The 20,469-nt window shown below is 40.6% G+C and overlaps 1 protein-coding gene across 2 annotated transcripts in view; it reads left to right on the top strand.

Annotated features, from left to right (window-relative positions):
• Window positions 1–20,469, top strand: part of abl1 (c-abl oncogene 1, non-receptor tyrosine kinase) — a 171,886-nt gene that overhangs the window by 101,587 nt on the left and 49,830 nt on the right. For both annotated transcript variants that reach the window (XM_041194242.1, XM_041194243.1), the window contains exons 2-3: window positions 7,974–8,138; window positions 9,844–10,139. In XM_041194242.1, the coding sequence (XP_041050176.1) occupies window positions 7,974–8,138; window positions 9,844–10,139 (461 nt within the window). The remainder of the gene's footprint in view (window positions 1–7,973; window positions 8,139–9,843; window positions 10,140–20,469) is intronic.

Here is a 20,469-nt window from a genome sequence, read left to right as displayed (position 1 = left end):
CCAGCCAATTACTGACCCATCGGTCTACTCTTGATCATCAGTAAAGTAATGGAAGGGGCCATCAACAGTACTGTCAAGCGGCACTTGCTTAGCAATAACCTGCTCACTGACACCCAGTTTGGGCTCTGCCAGGGCCACTCAGCTCCTGACCTCGTTACAGCCTTGGTTCAAACATGACAAAACAGATGAACTCCCGAGGTGAGATGAGAGCGGCTGCCCTTCACATCAAGGCAGCATTTGACCGAGTGTGGCATCAAGGAGCCCTAGCAAAATTAGAGTCAATGGGAATCAGAGGGAAAACTTTCGGCTGGTTGGAGTCATACCTATTACAAGGAAGATGGTTGTGATTGTTGGAGGTCAGTCATCTCAGCTCCAGGGCGTCACTGCAGAAATTCCTCAGGGTGGTGTCTTCGGCCCAACCACCTTCAGCTGCTTCATCAGTGACCTTCCTTCCATCATAAGGTCAGAAGTGGGGACGGTCGCTGATGATTGCACAGTGTTTAGCACCATTCACGACTCCTGAGATACTGAAGCAATCCATGTCCAAATGCAAGAAGCCCGGGACAACATCCAGGCTTGAGCTGATAAGTGGCAAGTAACATTCGCACCACACAATTATCAGGCAATGACCATCTCCAACAAGAGAGAATCCAACCATTGACCAGAAAGTGAACTGGACTAGCTATATAAATACTGTGGCTACAAGAGCAGGTCAGAGGCTAGGAATCCTGTGACAAGTAACTCATCTTCTGACTCTCCAAAGCCTGTCCACCATCTACAAGGCACAAGTCAGGAGTGTGATGGAATACTCCTCACTTGCCTGGATGAGTACTGCTCCCACAACACTCAAGAAGCTTGACACCATCCAGGACAAAGCAGCCTGCTTGATTGGCACCACATTCACAAACATTCTCTCCCTCCACCACCGATGCACAGTAGCAGCAGTGTGTACCATCTACAAGATGCATTGCAGGAATTCACCAAGGTTCCTTCAACAGCACCACGTCTGTTACCATCTAGAAGGACAAGGGCAGCATACACATGGGAACAACACCACCTGGGCGTTCCCCTTCAAATCACTCACCATCCTGACCTGGAAATATGTCGCTGTTCCTTCACTGTCGCTGGGTCAAAATCCTGGAACTCTTTTCCTACCAGCACTGTGGATATACCTACACCACATGGACTGTAGCAGTTCAAGAAGGCAGATCACCACCAGCTTCTCAAGGGCAACTAGGGATGGGCAATAAATGCTGGCCCAGCCAGCGAGGCCCACATCCCGTGGATGAATCAAAAAAAAACAATCAGTTCAGCCGCAATCAACTCAGTCATGATCTTATTGAATGTCAGAGCAGGCTCAAGAGTCCGAATGGCCTATTCCTATTCCTGCTTCTTATGATCTTATGAGATTATTTGAATCTTTGGGCATAACTTAAGCAAAACTTATATTTTTGGGTCCTTTAATGGGTGAGCAAAAGTAGGATCCAAGCCAAGAGAAAATAAATCAGGCTTGGTAACAAAGCTTTAAATCTGAAGTAAGCACTTCAAAACAATCTTAAACAAGCTCTGAGGAACTTGGTACCTTGCAACAAGCATAATGGGGCTTCAAAACAAATCTCTTCAAATTTTACATTCCATTGATCTGGGAGAGTTTACAGTTACTATGCTGAAGATGCCTTGACAGGTTCTAATGCCAAAAGGTTAAATGAATGTACTTGTTGGAATAGATGTCAGAACTGTAGCACGGCTCTTTGTACTATTTATACAGTACAGCTACATCAAAGCACAAAATCTGCAAAAAAAGCATTGGCCCCGTCTGCCCTACTGTAATTTCTTACCACTGTTGCTAAGTAACAACAAATGTTACCATACGTAGTGCAGTAAATTATTTTGTGTGAAACGTGTTCATTTTTTCCAGTGAGTCACAGCTGAAAGGCAATCGATGCCCACTTCTGAGAGGCATCAGCAGGCCTTTGTATATCACGTGTTTGACCAGTATAACTTTTAGCTTTCTCTTAAAATGGTGAGATCAGTAACAGGGATTAATCTTTGAAACAGCAACAACAACTTGTATTCATATGGTGCTTTTAACGTGGTAAAACTTCTCAAGACGCTTCATAGAAGCATTATCAAACAAAATTTGACACTGAACTACCAAAGACAACATTAGGATAGATGATTTCAAGCTCGATCAAACAGGTAATGTTTTAAGGAGCGTCCTAATGGAGAGGAAAGAGGCTTAGGAAGGGGATTCTAGAGCTTAGAGCCTCGGCGCCTAAATGCACAACGTTCAGTGTGGAGCGATTAAAATCAGGGATGTGTAGGATCCCAGAATTGGAGGAGTGTTGTTAGCCTTGAGCAGGTTAGAGTTGGGAGAGGAGAAACCATGGAGGGATTTAGAAATAAGGCTGAGAATTTTAAAATTGCGGCATTACTAGACTGGGAGACAATTTAAGTTGGCGAGCAGGGATAATGAGTGAACGTGACTTCACAGAATCACAGTGCAGAAGAGGCCCTTCGGCCCATTGAGTCTGCATCGACACGTGAGAAACACCTGGCCTACCTACCTAATCCCATTTACCACCACTTGGCCCATAGCCTTGAATGTTATGACGTGCCAAGTGTCATCCAGGTACTTTTTAAAGGATGTGAGGCAACCCGCCTCTACCACCCTCCCAGGCAGTGCATTCCAGACCATCACCACCCTCTGGGTAAAAAAGTTTTTCCTCACATCCCCCCTAAACCTCCTGCCCCTCACCTTGAATTTATGCCCCCTTGTGACTGACCCTTCAACTAAGGGGAACAGCTGCTCCCTGTCCACCCTGTCCATGCCCCTCATAATCTTGTATACCTTGATCGGGTCACCCCTCAGTCTTCTCTGCTCCAACGAAAACAACCCAATCTATCCAATCTCTCTTCATCACTTAAATGTTTCATCCCAGGCAACATCCTGGTGAATCTTCTCTGAGACTTGGTGAAAATTGAGACACGGGGAGCAGATCTTTGGATGAGCTTTAGTTTATGTAGGGCGGATGATAAGGCTAGCAAGGAGAGGATTGGAATAGTTATCTCCAAAGGTAATCAAGGCATTAATTCTTTGCCAAGCTGGGACCATTTGAAAACTGACTGCAAAATTATAGGTATGAGATCCTTGCGGACTCTATTGCCTGAAAAAAAAGTCTTGCCATAACTTTCATTTCCTTGAATCCCTCCTCATGCCTGGATGGTCCTAGAGAAACCTTGGTTCATGTGTCGAGAAGCAGATGGTTCAATATTTTCGTTCACCCAGCTGGAGGAGGCTGATTGACAGAGATCCAGAGGGGGAACAAATTGTGTTGTGGGCTTGATAATGCGAATTTCCAGTCTCAACCGAGGAGATCAAACAGACTTGCTGCTTCTCCGCAGGGATGGTAGTTAGAGTACACATGTCACAACACTTGTATGCCAGCAGTTAACTTGCACTATGTATTGCACTTTGTATTCTGTTGTATTTAAGGGGACCTGTTTCTTTAAGGCATAGAGTCTAATTGCTGAAATCCCAGGATTCATTCGAGGTACAGTGTTGATGAGGGAAGTAAGCTGATTGGGATCAGTTCAATAGGAATCAGTGCTTTTTTTACATTACTTTGGTGTGACACATGCAAGATGCAAAAGTTTTTTATATTGATAGATGTAGAGAAATGCACAAGGGATAATTGCACTGAGTGTAGAACATTTGTCAGTAATAAATGTTGAATAAAGATGTTATTAGGTGATGGTGTGGATTGGAACACTGTCCCATTAATCTTGGGTCCTGGGTTTTGAGCACAGGATGAACATCATCTTCTTTGCTAACTGCAAGATGTAAACTTAAATTCTTCTGGCCAACAGAGCCTGGAAAATTTTGGATGGGGCTTTATGGGTTTGCCAGTACCCCTTGATTAAATTGCAGTCTTTTAAATTCTTCTCCAGGCACCCATTGTTCTCAAAAAATGGCAAGTGAATTTACACAAACTGAAATTAAATCATTCACAACTTGCATGGAGTTTTATTCTTGTTTGTAGCAAATTGACAAGAAAACACTTAAAATTGTTACTGGGAACATCAGACCACTGTATCTGTGTATTAACCCAGTGTGTCAGGAGACTTGAAAGCCATGATAAGGCAAAATACTGCGGATGCTGGAAATATGAAACAAAAACAGAAAATGCTGGAAAAACTCAGCAGGTATAGCAGCATCTGTGGAGAGAGAAACAGAGTTAAAGTTTCGAGTCCGCATGACCCGCTCTGAAGAAGTCATTCGAACTGAAAACATTAACTCTCTTTGTCTCTCCACAGCAGTGGTTCATATGGACTCGAAACATTAACTCTGTTCCTCTCTCCACAGATGCTGCTAGACCTGCTGAATTTTTCCAGCATTTTCTGTTTTTAACTTAAAAACCATATTAGCTGCATTTCTGATTTTTGCACTGGTAGTATTGTATGGAACAATTGGATTTAATAGTAGAAGTATTTCTTAAGGTTGAAGGCAGGCGAAGTGTTTACATTTCACATCAGATTATAGTGAGTTTTTTTTATAGCCCTGGACAAAAAATCCAGCATTAGACAGATTTTCTTCAATGTTTTTTGCTTTGAAACTGATGACTCAATAAGCATATAAGCTGAAAGAAATAAAAGCTTGCATTTGTATAGCTTCTTTCATGATCACAGGACGTCCCATATTACTTTATTTTACAGCCTGTGAAGTACTTCTTGAACTGTAATCACACTTGTTATGTGCCCTGTTACCAGTTGCTATATTTATGCTTATTGGGACACGTTGATCTTATTTTCCCTGCTGGGATAGCTGTTTTTGGAGAGGATGGGATTCAATTGCAAAACTAAAATATACGTTCCAAGTCAAGTTAGAATGTTCAGTACAAAGAGATTTCTCAGCTCTGTTTTGAATGTACTGTGGATGTTGCATTTATTTTACCCTCTTCTTTCAGCTGGTTTCAGTTTCGTTTCACTATAGATTGATCCTTATAGGGTCATTAAGCTAATTGGTCCATTGAGCCCATGCTGGCTCTCCCTAGAGCAATCCAGTTAGTCCCATTCCTACGCTCTATCCCCATTGCTCTGCAAGTTTATTTCCCTCAAGTGGCCATCCCGTTTCCTGATGAAATCCTTGTCTCCACTGTATAAAAAAGTTCTTCCTCACATCCCCCCCCATCGCTTACCCAAAATCTTGAATCTGTGCCCCCAGTCCATGTACCATCATAAGACGTAGGAGCAGAAGTAGGCCATATGGCCCATCGAGTCTGCTCCGCCATTCAATGAGATCGTGGCTGTTCTGATAATCCTCAACTCCACTTTCCTGCCGTTTCCCCATAACCCTTGATTCCCTCACTGATTAAAAATCTGTCTATCTCAGCATTGAATATACTTAACAACCCAACCTCTACAGCCCTCTGCAGTAAAGAATTCCACAGATTTGACTACTCTCTGAGAGAAGAAAATCCTCCTCCATCACTCTTTTAAATGGGCACTCCCTTACTCTTGGATGATACCCTCTGGTCATGGACTCTCCTACAAAGGGAAACAACCTCTCAGCATCTACTCTGTCAAGCCCCCTAAGAATCTTATAAGTTTTAAATAAGGTCGCCTCTCATTCTTCTAAACTCCAATGAGCATGGGCCCAACCTACTCACCCTCTCCTCATAAGAAAATCCCTCCACCCCCGGGATCAAACTAATGAACCATCTCTGAACTGCTTCCAACGCCAGTATATCTTTCCTTAGATAAGGGGACCAAAACTGTTCACGTTATTCTAGGTGTGGTCTAACTGGTGCCTTGTATAGTTTTAATAAGACTTCCCTATTTTTATACTCCATTCCCTTTGAAATAAAGGCCAACATTCCATTTGCCTTTCCTATTACCTCCTGAACTTTTATGCTAGATCTTTGTGATTCATATACGAGGACCCCCAAATCCCTCTGTGCTGCAGCTCTCTTCAGTCTTTCTCCATTTAAGTAATATTCAGCTCCTCTGTTCTTCCTGCCAAAATGCATAACCTCACATTTTCCCACATTATATTCCATTTGCTACGTTTTTGCCCACTCACTTAACCTATCTATATCCCTCTGTAGACTCTTTGTCACCCTCACCACTTATTTTCCCACCTATTTTTGTGCCATTGCAAACTTGGCGATAGTACATTCACTTCCCTCATCCAAGTCATTAATATATATTGTAAATAATTATGGCCCCAGCACTGACCACTGTGGCACTCCACTAGTTACAGGTTGCCATCCTGAAAATGCCTCCCAACTCTGTTCTGTTAGTTAGCCAGTCCTCTATCCATCCCAAACACCATGGGCTCTTGTCTTATTAAGTAGCCTTATGTCTGGCACCTTATCGAACGCCTTTTGGAAACTTAAATGTATTACATCTACTGGTTCCCCTTTATCTATCCTGCTTGTTACCACCTCAAGGAATTCTAATAAATTTGTCAGGCATGATTTCCCCTTCATGAAGCCATGCTGTCATCATTACTCATCAGCTAATGGGAACTGCTTTTCTTTGTCCAGCTTATCTTCTGTATTTAATTAAATGAAGCATTTGTATACCAGTGCATGTTATTACAATGGATTCAAGCTTTTTGTTTTCATGGTTTTCTTGATGTGTGGCATGAAGTCAGGAGATAGGGCTCAGAAAATGTTTGATGATCCATGTTCCTATTAGTCAGTCTGCCACAGATAGTGGCACATTTGGCCACTCCTTTCTTGTATTGTTCTCTGTCCAGAATAAGATATTGCACTCCGATCAGAGTCTCAACCAGCCTCACCCAGCAGATGGTGGTTATTTGTAGTTGAGAATTATATTTACCAATATGTAACAGAGTTATTGTGTCCCTGAGTTGTTCAACAATTTGTATTTATATAACACTTTTAATATATTAAAAAATCCCAAGGCACTTCCCAGGAGTGCCAGCAAGCAATATTTGCATCCAGCCACATTTGGACAAATGACCCAAAGCTCTGTCAAAGAGTTACATTTTAATGGAGGAGAGAGAGAGATGAAGGGGAAAGTAATTTCAGAGCTTAGTGCCCAGGCAGCAGTGGAGTGACTGACATCGGGCATGTAAATGAGGTCAGAATTGGAGGGTACAGATATCTTGGGAGGTTGTCAGGCTAGAGGAAGTTACAGATATACGGAATGGTAAGACCACAGAGAGATTTGAAAACAAGGTTGAGGTTTTTCAGATCAAGGCATTGCCAGACCAGGTGCCAGTGTAGGTTAGTGAACACAGATGATGTACCTGTAACAAAAGGCATTTTTTTTTACTTGTATAGGTTGTTAACCTGACTCTGAACAAACTACCAGGAGAATTAGATTACTGCCTTTAATCTGGACCTGTATGGGCCAGGGAAGAGCCTATTGATTTGTGTCTGTCTCTGACAGCGTAGACTCTAAGTGCCATTGCTGTTCTGATTTCGAATCAGCGGCGTGGGAATAACCTGTTCCAAACCTCCAGGCGTACAAAAGGGACAAAACTGCACAGGAGAACTTTAAACTCAAATTAAACAAGTTCTCTGGGTTTCATGAGCCAGCATGCCAGGGTCGCATGTCACTCACAGGCCACAGTTTGGGCATCCTAGTTTTGTAGACCATGTTGTCCTTGAAGCATCAGACAAGGAATGTTATGGGGAGAATTTCTAGAAGGCAGTAGTCAGATGTCATACAAATTCCTAGACTTTTGGAGATTTATTTCCCATCAACTCCTCCAAGTATTTTTAAAAATTCATATAAATGTAATCATTGGTGAGAACTTGAAAGCCCTATTGATTTTGCCAGCTGTCGGAAGTATTTTGTGGAATGAGGTAAGTATAATATTACAAAGCTTGGTAATTAAAGTGAATGGCCACCGTCTGACTGGTGTAACAGGATTTAACTAGGTGCTGTATGGAATCATGTGCGCAAGTGTTTCAATTTTAGTTTTGTTTTCTTTCTAGAAGCCCTGCACCGTCCAGACTTTGAGTCACAGGGCCTGAATGAGGCTGCCCGGTGGAACTCCAAAGAGAACTTGCTTGCTTGTCCTAGTGAAAATGACCCCAACCTCTTCGTTGCACTGTACGACTTTGTTGCCAGCGGGGACAATACGCTCAGCATAACCAAAGGTGAGCAGCATGCTTCCAAAAGAGATTGCTAAGTCTATTCATGGTCATCAAACTTGATGCAGAGCTAGAATATACTTGAGAGACAAGGTGGGCTGGGGTTGGGTTGGAGGTGGGGCAACAAGGAATGTCACGAAATGAAGGCATTTGATGAACCCAAAGGAATGCTATATGTTCACCTAGGCTATTGCCCTAAGTCACTAAGTCCCTGCTGATAGACATTCTGCTTGTACAAGCTGACTTTTTGTTGAAGGAGAAGAAAATATATAACTTATGAAGATGTAAATGGGATTAGGTTTGCCACCATTTTGGCACCAATGTGACAGAGTTTCCCTTTGGCATCTAAAATTATCTTTGGACCCCTGCCACCTGATGACCTAGTTGCAATTTTTTTTTTAAGCATGGGTCCTAAAATATGTGCAATTCTGTGCCATTGGTTTTAAGTTAACTTCTTCAAATTTGAGAGTTGGTCAAAATTCCAAAACTGAAAATTGTTTTCTTCTGAGTAATTTTTACATCCACTGGTGGAGATATTGTAGTTTTTAATTACAGAGTACAAAAAGAATCAGTAATTCAGAATTTACAATTTTTCTGTCTAAGTGTAACCACTGCATTTTAGTCTTCCTAAGTATTTAGTTATTGGCTTCTTCTGATTCTGGTTCATAGTTACGGTGAGGCAGAAGCACAACTGCTAGTTTGGTTTGACATACCTTGATTATCAGACAAGGAATGTTATGGGGAGAATTTCTAGAAGGCAGTAGTCAGATGTCATACAAATTCTTAGACTTCTGGAGATTTATTTCCCATCAACTCCTCCAATATTTTTAAAAATTTATATAAATATAATCATTGGTGAGAACTTGAAAGCCCTATTGATTTTGCCAGCTGTCAGAAGTATTTTGTGGAATGAGATAAGTATAATATTACAAAGCTTGGTAATTAAAGTGAATTATTAGAAGTCAAATAACCCTGATAAATCTAGCACCAAACCTGCAATATTTTAGTGTGCATCTGTTTAACATGTTTAATTTTGTTTTTGAAAAGGAAATAATGGCTTGCCTTACATCTGGTTTGTAGCTTACAATAGAAAACTATATTCCTGAATCTGAAAGTTAGACTGCAGTTATACCGTCACTTTTGTTTTGATGCAAAGGGGTTTGTATGTACTTCAATGCAAAAGCAGATGTTACCAGGCACACTGAAACCCTAAAGTATGAAGCCACCCCTCCTGGCCTTTGGAGACCATTTAGCATCCGTTTTGAGTTCTGGTCTGGACCAACGTGTGCAGTTGGTGTTTATATTTTGTCTGTCTTGTCCAGATCAGGGAAATGGTGCTGGGTGGCAACTGAATGGGAAGCAAACTTGTTCCCCCATAACTCAAACATGCCTCCTGGTGGGTCAATCATAGAGTGAGATTGATCAGTGCCAGTATTTTGTGACTCCACTGACTGAGGAAGGCAGTTGGATATTTTAGGAAAGGGGTGTAAAGAGTTGTGCATTGTAAAGTTGAAAGGATCTTCAAAGCTAGATCCAGAAATACAGTGGACTATAACAATAAAGATTTAAAAAATACAATGTCCAATGGCATCTGAACTGAAAAAAAGACAGGATGCGTTTATACTGTTCAGAAAATGGCTTCACTTTGTTGAGTGTGTGATGCAGCAATTTGTGCATTGAGACCTCCAGTAACAGATTCTCTTTCTGGCAGGTGAAAAGCTTCGTGTTTTGGGTTACAACCACAATGGAGAATGGTGCGAGGCTCAGACAAAAAATGGTCAGGGCTGGGTTCCCAGCAACTATATTACACCCGTTAACAGTCTAGAGAAACACTCCTGGTACCATGGGCCAGTGTCGCGCAATGCTGCAGAGTACCTCCTCAGCAGTGGCATCAATGGGAGTTTTCTGGTGCGAGAGAGTGAAAGTAGCCCCGGACAAAGATCCATATCACTTCGTTATGAAGGAAGGGTATACCACTACAGGATAAACACTGCGTCTGATGGAAAGGTATGTCTCCACTCCTGGCTATTGACTTCCATTGATTTTGGCATGCTAAGAAATGTTGCATTTGATTCAGGATTAACAACCAAGATTCCTCTGAAGTACACATTACCTTCATTGATCAAGGCTTTCTGATGCTTCAGTAACTTGGTCATTGGATGTGTATAAATGGAATTGCAGCATAGAAGCAGGCCATTCAGCTTAATGGTTCATGGTTATGTTTATCCTTAAAGTGAACCTCCTCCTGTCTTACTGGTAGTGAGTTAAACATTCTCACCACTTTTTGCATAAATCTCCCTACCTAACCGCACAGTGGGAGTCCCTACACCATACGGATTTCAGTGGTTCATGAAGGTGGTTCACTACAACTCTCTCGGAGGCAATTAAGGAAGGCCAATAAACATTGGCTTGCCAGTGATGATCACATCCCATTAATAAATTTTTAAAATTTTTATCTTGAATTCAAATTACGTAAGCATATGGAATAATCCGCACATCATTTACTTGGACCCTATTGTCAAACATCTGGTATTAAAGACAAACAAGTGCCTATAAGCTGGTTTACCGCGTCCCTCAGAAACATCTTGAATGCTTTTGCTCATGATAATTCTGCAATGACTTAGTAAATATATCACCAAAAAATAAGCTATTTTGTACAGATTTAAATTCCACAAACAGCAATGAGATGACTGACCAATTAACCTGTTCTTGATGAGGCTGGTAGAGAAAAGAATATTAGCACCTCTGACTCTGCAGCACTTGCTACATATAAGCTTAGAGTAACGTTGGTAGTTACATTTCAGAATATTATCGGAATAGAAATGCAGTTTGCAGAGTTTGGTTATTCCCAGATAGGTAGATCCAATCTTTCCTTAAAATGTGCTTCCTGAGAGTGAACTCCAGCAGTTAGACATAATGGTGAGTAGAATACATTGAGATATGATGAGGAAGATTGCTCACGCGTAGTTAGTGTATTTGCTCTTTGAATGAAGATATCCCTTTCATCCCTTCAACCCATCATCTAGTAAGAATGTAATTCAATGTCTGGATTCTGTGTATTGTGTGCCAGTGTTGAAAACAAAAGCGTTATTTGAAATCTTGATTTGCTTTTTAAATGGAAGGTGAGAAGCTAGCTGGAAAACTTAGTCTTGGATAGCAATGTTAAAAAAAAGAATTGGGGAAGAGGTGTGATTGAATTCTGTGGAAATAAAAATAAGAAAATGCAAATGCTGGAAATCTGATCCAGCATAGCACAGGTCAGCATTGGGAGGAGAGGTCAATATTTCAGTCTAGGTCTCATTAGAATGTTGAATTTTCTGTCCAGAGATGTACGCTGCAAATGTTAGTCTGCCTGCTCTCCTCACATGCTGGCTGACCTGCTCAGTATTTCCAGCACAGTCTGTTTTTATATAAGGATGTTATAGGATATCAGAAGGGGGGAATATCATCATCTGCAAGGAAGAAAATCCTTTGAGAGATTGTTATTCATTCTGAGGGAGTTCTGTAGATTTTTTTGGCAGTGTATAAGGAGAATCTGGAACACAGTACTTTTAAGAAAAAGCGATCCACCTTTTTCACTTGTTTACAATTCTATGTATTTTTCATCTTTATTTTCGCACTGAGTCCATTATGGATAAAATATTGAGAGTTGCACTCCAGTGATTTCCTGGCCTGCCCTGCCTACGAAGCGATGGCATTAACAGTATTTTTCAGGGGGAATGCAGCAAAGAGACAGTTAAACCATAGCATAGAAACAAGCCATTTGGCCCATCTGGTTCATTGTTCAGTGTTAATGCTCTACATGAACTACCTCCCACCCCTCTTCATCACACCCTATCAGTACAAACTTCCAGTCCTTTCTCCCTGATTGTTTATCTAGCTTCCCCTTAAATGCATCTGTATTATTTGCCTTGACTACCTTTTGTGATGCGAGTTCCACAGTGTAGCTACTCTCTGGGTAAAGAAATTCCTTCTGAAGTCCTATTGGACTTATTATCTATTTAGACTTATTATCCAAGCAATATGTGGCATCTTTATTCTTCCTACCAAAATGCACCACCTCCACATATCCATATTGAAATTCATTGGCACAATTCTGTGCCCATTCCGCTAGTTTATTGATGTTTTGTATAATATTCCATTTGACTACATCCCAATTTGGTGTCTACTAGTTTGCCAGACCTGAACAATTCTACTTCAAAACATCTGTTTCCCACAAAGAAATTTCAAATACCTTTCTTCTACCACAACCTTTATAGAGGTCATCAAACAGTATATGTGGAAAAATTCGGTTTTCCATTGGGAGCACATGTAAGATTCTGCATGTGGTTGTCTTTTTAATAAAATTACTTTGACATATAGCTTTACAACACAATGTTCAGAAAATTATAAACTTTTACACAGAGCAAAAGGGAATACCTTAGGCCACAAGTCACACTCAAATTGACACATTATTGTTTCCATTAAACCAACAGTTGGAACTCTCTTTCCCCAAAAACCTGTTGGTGCGCGGGGACAATGGTGCTTTCAAGACTGAGGTGGATAACTTTTTGATAAGCAAGTGTATCATAGGATATCAAGTAAAGGAGTGTAAATGGACTTGAGGCACAGATCAACCATGAATTTATTTGAGGTGGACCAGGTTTGAGGGGCTGAATGGCCTCCTGTTTTTAATATTCCTGTATTACTAATTCAAATAAAGCAAATTAAAATAATTGTTAGAGAAATTCTCCAATGCAGCCTTTCAATAATTCCGTGACTAATTGCTGTGATAGCTCAGTGAGCATTGAGAGTCACAATCCCAAATAATTGCTTTTCCCTGGTCAGATTGCGGAATTTTCTAGCTGTGGAGGAGCACCCATTCTTTCCAGATTCTGTCATACAATCTAAGGCACATTCTTTCCGAAGAAGTAGTGTTCTAATTTTCTTTTAAAAATCATTGGTATTTTGGGGGGTGTTTGAACATCCTGCATATCATATTCACCTCATCCAGGCCCCTGCAGGGAGGGTCTTATTACTGTCTTAATGAAAGTGCCCACCCGTATAAATGTTGACAATGACAATGCCTAAGGTTTTCCCTTTTGCTCTGGGTAGAATTTTATAATTTTTTGAACAATGCTTGACACATGGCTTTACAACGCTGAAAGCACATGCAGAATCTTTATAGCTTCCCAGTTAACTCTGATTTTTCCACAAGCCCATTTTGATGACCTCTTGTTCTGTGCAATGAGGCAGGGTTAATTAATAATGGGATGATAAAAGATCCAATTGGAAATAGTGATCATAAAGCAATCGAGTTGCACATTAAGTTTAAAAGCAACATGCCCCAAACACAGACAAGAATGAGGAAATGGCAGAGATGTTAAACAAATATTTTGTGACGGTCTTTGCAGTAGAAGACACTAATAACATTTCAGAAGCAGAGTGTAACCTAGGGGCTAATAAGAGTAAGATAACCAATATCAGCAGAAAAAAAGTACTAGAGAAACTGAAACTAAAATCTGATAAATCCCCAGGACCTGATGGCTTACATCATTGGTTCTAAAAGAGATAGCTGCAGAGATAGTGGATGCACAAGCAATTAGGGAGACAAATGGCATGTTAGCCTTTATTGCAAGGGGATTGGAGTACAGGAATAAAGAAGAAGTCTTGCTACAGTTGTACAGGGCTTTGATGTGACCATACCTGGAATACGGTGTGCAATTTGTGATGTAGGCCTGTATGCAACTGTGGCTCTGCAGTTTTATTTCCTGTAACTCTGACCTTCCTGAACTCACAGTTTAACTCTGACATAGAACAATGGTTTTGATGTTACCATAGATTTATAATGTTCAGGCAATCAGAGCCTTGTATTTTATTTACCTGTGATTTGATCAGCACAACATTTGGAGTTATAAGAAAAAATATTAGAAGATATCAAATTTAACACAGCAAAATGCTGCAGAGGCTGATGGATGGGAGAAAGACTTGTATTTATCTCTCAGCAGCGGCTCCAAGCAGCTCACAAACAGTGAGTTATTTTAAAATGTGGCAACTGTTATGTGGGCCAATGTACAACAGGCATGGGAAGATCCCACACAAAAATGAATGCACAACCAATGCGCTTTCAAATCTGAAAGAAGAATGTTAGTCAGATCATTGGAAGAAATCCCAGCTCTTCTTCTGGCTATGCCATGGGAACTTTTACATGCCCTTTTACAATGTTAGACTTGGACAGAAGTAGACTTGTATCTCATTTAAACAAGGCAACAAAATACGCCTTTGCTCAGTTCTGCATCAGAGTCAGCCTAAACCAAGTAGTGTCCAAATTATTCAGGTCTTGAAACACAGACAACTCGGTTCACCATGTGCTGGTTTGACTGGCTTAAATTTCTTCTGTGTGCAACACAGTTGCCTCATGGATGCATAAATCTTAAATCAAAGCACCCAATACCTATTTGTATCAGTAGCATGGGATGCACAATTTAACTGGAACTTAGATGTAAGCTTTCTGCCCCGTAATCTCGAAGATACACAGCAAAAGTTTCCCATAAATCCAAAATGCCGGGATTCTTGGTTGATTTATTGGGCCAAGATCTGAAGCCATGACCTGCCTGAGAAACAGTACAAGTCAGACTTACATTACCAAAGCAGACTAGGTTCACTTTCCTTAATGATGACATGAGCAAACCACATATTCTTTCTGCACTTGATCAATTACAGCACCAAACAATCTAATGATGCTAGGCAAATACTTGCTTGCTGAACCTGAGTTTTGCTTTATTTTAATCAGAGCTGATATAGGATATAAAGTGTTTAATTTATTAGCCAAAGTGCCTAGACAGGAAGAAAATCTGATTCATGCTTGGAAAACTCTTTCTTGCAAGTAAGCTTTGTTATGGTCAGATACAGGAAGTAATATTGCATAATTCTAAAGAAATTTGATCTTTTCTTTGACGTATCTAGTCATTTCTATCCAAAGCTTTAGAATAAATAGTTGAGTTTCTAGAAGAATCTATGGCATCATTCCACTCTTGGTGATTTAACACAACAGATGTGTAGAATTGAAGAAGGCGGGAAGGACATAAAATGAGCAGCAAATACAGTTAATCTGAGACAAATCAGATTCAGATGTTGCTTTGCTGAAATTGCCCTTTTGTGAATGATTTACTTCTCAACGTGAAATATTTTGGAATGGAAATTCATTTTGGAGATTTGCTTCCAGCATTTGGTGCAGCTCGGTTTTTAATAACATTTCTCAGCAGCATCCTGATCTAGAATTGGCCATTCGCTTATTGAAACTTTATGACAGGGAGCTGTTTTCCAATCTGAGTTCGCTACTTTCTCCCACCACCCCCAGTTGAAGGGAGATTGTCACTTTGGATAGAGATTACTCACCGTTTCTTCATCATTGCTGGGTCAAAACCTTGGAACTACCTACCTAACAGCACTGTGGTGTACCATCACCACACAGATTTCAGCGACTCAAGAAGTTGCCTCACTTCCTTCTCAAGGACAATTGGGTACAGGTAATAAAGGCTGGCCTTGCTATAAACGCCCATTTCCCTTGAACTGCTGAAAAAAGGATAGTTGAAGGAGAAACTACATTTTGTGCAAAACTCTATGCTTTGCCTCTATATGTCTGGAAGGTGTGTCGCTTTATACCTCTTCGAAGCTGAGAGGGGATATTGAGGTCTGGCTCAAGACCAAAGGCAGTCTCTATGGACAGTGACATGTCGGACCCCCTGACTCGAGAAGACCATGAGAATGATGCATTTCAGCCAACTGTCAGTCATTGGAGCTAACATCAAAATCAAGAAACTTCAAAGAGAAAAAAGCTAAATTGGAAAAGGAGATGGGAAAGAGTTTGTGAGAATGATATTTTCTCACATTTCCCTCCTTAATGAATACTCCAGCTTTTAGTTTTGTAAATATTTTTTAAAATTGAAAAGTTTATTGCTGAAACAATCCACAATGAACATTGAGCTGTGCTTTCAACAATTTAATCCTCCACCTCTTTTTAGCAAAACATGTTATAGGGACTGCTAGTTACTGGACTGGGAGAAAACCCAAATCTAATCTAGCATTTGCTCTTATTCTGTATCTGCATGTTGTAAATTATCAAGTGGAAGGAGAGAATCTGGATCTGGAAATTTTAGACATTGAATGTGAGGCGATGAGCTTTTAATGTCTAAAATTCAGAGCTTTGTATGACATTCAAACCAATTACCCTACAGCACAGTTCACTATTTCATTTGTATTTTTCTGTCTAAATATCTATGTGCAAGTAAAGAAATGAAATGTGATTGCGGAGAACGTGAAGTGTTCAATTAGAGCAGTGACAGAAGGTCCCCGTGGACTCTTACAGCTGGAGGGGAATCTGTGCAATAGAGAATGTAGCTGGTTAAAAAGTGGCGATAATCAAAAGAGCTTGAGCAGTGCTGTTCTCCTTCCTTCTGCAAAAGCTGGTTCAAAGTATGCATGTTATTCTCTGCTATCTGAATGATGGAATAATGCTTCTTGATTCACCCACTGAGCTGGATAACTGAACATGCAAATGCATAAAGTGTCGACACTACTTTTCCCCTTTAGTCTGGGCAAGTGGCAGTGTAGAGAACACCAGCTGAGCTAGTAGTATTACGTCAGCTCTGTTACATTCACGTATGTTTCTTCCCCCCTGCTTTCAAGGTGGTGGTGGGTGCAGGAGTAGATCTGTGGACACCACCCATAACCATTCTTCATTTCAGAGCCAAAGAAGTGAGTTATGTGACTTAGGAGGGTGTCAGAGCCAAACCAATTTTTTTGTCTTCCCTCTAACGCCCATCAGAAATAGTGAACAAAAACAGAAACAGAAATACCTGGAAAAACTCAGCAGGTCTGTCAGCATTGGCAGAGAAGAGTACAGTTGACGTTTCGAGTCCTCATGACCCTTCAGCAGAACAGAAATAGTGAACGATGATTTGAATAAGATCTTTGGGCTGAGTTTACCTTCCCTTAGTTAAGGGGACACAGACGCCAATTATAGTGCCAGTCATGGCTCAATTGGTAGCACTGTCACCTCTGGGTCAGAAGCTGTGAGATCAAGCTCCACTCCAGAGACTTGAGTAGCAAAGTTCAGGTTGACACTCCCAGTGCAGTACTGAGGGAGTGTTGCGCTGTCAGTGGCGCCGTCTTTCGGATGAGGCATTAAACCAAGTCTTCCCTTGTGGGTAGGTGTAAAAGGACCTACAGCCACTATTTTGCAGGAGAGCTGTAGCCGGTGTCCTGGACCAATATTCATTCCTCAATCAACATCACTAAAACAGATTATCTGCCCATTATCATGTTGCTGTAATAAAAACAAAAAACTGCGGATGCTGGAAATCCAAAACAAAAACAGAAATACCTGGAAAAACTCAGCAGTGTGGCAGCATCGGCGAAGAACAAAGTTGATGTTTCGAGTCCTCATGAAGGGTCATGAGGACTCGAAACGTCAACTTTGTTCTTCTCCGCCGATGCTGCCAGACCTGCTGAGTTTTTCCAGGTATTTCTGTTTTTATCATGTTGCTGTTTGTGGGAGCCTGATACTATGTCAGCATCATCAAATTACACCACGTTAGCAAGGGTGCTGCCTTTTCAACATTACAACAGTGACCACACTTTAAAAGTACCTCGTTGGCTGTAAAGTACCTTGGAATGTCCTCAGGTCGTGAAAAGAGCTTTGTAAATGCAAGTCCTTATTTCATTTTCACTTCCTGACTGAAATCAGTTAACTCAGCACAGACCTGTGATTGAACCTTGTTGACAGTCTGTATGGCTCAGAACACTACTTGGAATGTTGAGTCAGCAGGAGGGAGTCTCAGCCTCTATTTTGGTATGCTAGTAAACAGGAAACCCCAGATTTCAATCTTTGCATGCAATAAATGATCTATGTATAGTGCATTAAATGCCTTTATATTGCCTTTCCCCTCCAATAAAGAAACCAGTCATTAGCCATAATGTCAACTGATGGGATCCAAAAGCCTGACACTATGTCAGCATCATCAAATTACACCACGTTAGCAAAAATCACAATGTTACTATTATAAAATAAATTGCATAGATCATGAGGTGTAACATTTGACAGGGAGGCCAAGGTATTTCAGGCTTGGTTCTTTTGTGCTTCTGGAACCACCATCACGGATGTGAGATCTCAATTGGAATTCAAATGCAAATTGAATAGAGAATTCCCACCAGCAAGAAAGAATGTTGAAACTCTCTCTTGAATAGTTTTTTTCTTGAGTTGTTTTGTAAAAGTTTGGACAGACCATCACTGGAGAAAGTACTGACTCAAAATAAACTGCACTCATTTAACCAAATCTGAATATTGGCTTGCACTTCTCTTGTTTCCTTTTCAGTCTGTTGGTGAAAGTGTTGAATGGTTTTTTTGGCTTTGTTGCTCTCAAGCTGAACTGTGTGGCTCATGACATGTGTGTTGAAGAGACTTTCTGCTTCTTGGCATACCTTTTTGAAAAAAAAGACTTGCATTTCTGTAGCGCCTGTCATGACCTCAAGTTGACCCAAAGTGCTTTACAGCCAATAAAGTGTAGTTCCTATTGTAGGAATTTTGAGAAAACATTGGATTATTTTAACATTTGTGCAGTTAAATTCCAGATGTCCGTTGTCTAACCGTGAAATGATGATGTATGTGACTAACAGCACGTGCAGATCTAAATTATCGTTTTGTAATTGCTCAGAGGAAACGCTTCAGGAAATCCCAATATTGAAATAAAACTGAATTCATTGTTGCTTTGTGACCGTGTAGGCATTGCCAAAATCCTTCGTTAACTATTACAATTGCATCCTGAAAGTTTATTCTTCTTTTTAAGCAAAAACTGAGACACTGTATTTTGGGTTTGAAAATTCAAGTCAGAAATCTCAGACTTTAAAGCTTAGTGGTTGCACAGGACCTATAACTTATTCTTAAAAGGAAACATTGGTTTGCATCTAAGTCAAATCCAAATTGGCTTCATGCAAGTTGCGAGACAAAAATGGGTACTTTGTTTATATAGCACCTCTTAAAGCAGTGAAACATCCCACAACTCTTCACAAAGGACAATCTGATTTTGAGCAGTAAAAAGAAAAGATTGAGGAATTGGCCAATGGTACAGTTAACAGCTTTACTGATGGCTCGCCTCTAGTATTGCAGTTAGTGTAGGTGTCTTTTGTGTTTTCATGTTTTTTGAAAAATGTTATTGTGCTTAGTTGGTGCAAGTTCAAACTATTTACATTTATTATCTGTCAGGAACACAGGATAACTTTGTCTGCCATACTTGGCTGTATTTGATAAGTGTGGGTACAGGGCAGCTTCCTCAGAAAGCAGAGCCTCTTTATGCAGTTTTCGCAGTGCAGTGTCTGCATGCTTTTGAAGGAAAGAAAGATCTATGTTGTATCTTATCACATCCCTTAGGACATCATGAGGGGTCTTGCGGACAGTGCATTACCTTGAAGAGCAGGGGTATGTAAAGGCAAGCATGGCAACCAACTGCACACAAAATCCCATGAAGAGCAGTTAATGAATGAGTTTTGGTTGAGGGAAAAAATGTTGAGCAGGACGGTCGAGGATGTGGGGCAGGGGACAAGCAGCAGACCCATCTAAACAATGGCACCTCTATTAATGCAGCATTCTCCCAATATTATAAGTGTCTCCTCTTAGTCTTCCTCCCACAAACCCCCATCCCACCCCACCCACCCCCATACACCACTCAAATTCCTCTGCACTTTATGCCCATTTAAATATTAAGCTGTGCCCTGGAGCAGCTTCAGGAGGACTTTTGCTCTGCTGCTCCATCCCATTATGGGGTAAGAGCTGGCCTATTCACTGCACCTCCACAAAGTGATGCATGTATCTATGATAGCACAGAGGAAATTGAATCTACAGAATCTACTGAATGTGCTCCAAATAAGTGCTGCGCTACTCTCTGGCTTCATGTTTAAAATCTTAGCAACAGGGCAGTAACCCTTTACTGAATACTACTTCCAACCTCACACCACCTGCCCCCACCCTCCAAAAAAGCTTAAGTTTAACATGTAACATAGCAGAAATCATCAGATTTTCAGTTCAGTTTGGTTCAATCTGACCATTTTACAATGACAATCTGTTTTATCTTAATTTCCTTTACACCACACCAAAATACGCTGGTTAGAGACACAGATCAGTGCATTGTTGACTAAATACTAAGGAAAACTGAGAAACAGTTTGTTTTTTAGGAAGAAGAACTCCTATTTTAAATTAAAACGTCAGCATTATGATCCACTTTCTCAATTTGCTATGAAGTAAAAGCATTCCAAATATACTTAGTGAAATAGAAAGCTGCATGTGTGTTTTTATTTTTTTAAA

The sequence above is a fragment of the Carcharodon carcharias genome, chromosome 8 (assembly GCF_017639515.1).
Source record: "Carcharodon carcharias isolate sCarCar2 chromosome 8, sCarCar2.pri, whole genome shotgun sequence".
NCBI lineage: Eukaryota > Metazoa > Chordata > Chondrichthyes > Lamniformes > Lamnidae > Carcharodon > Carcharodon carcharias.
This window is presented reverse-complemented; position numbering and strand designations above follow the sequence as displayed.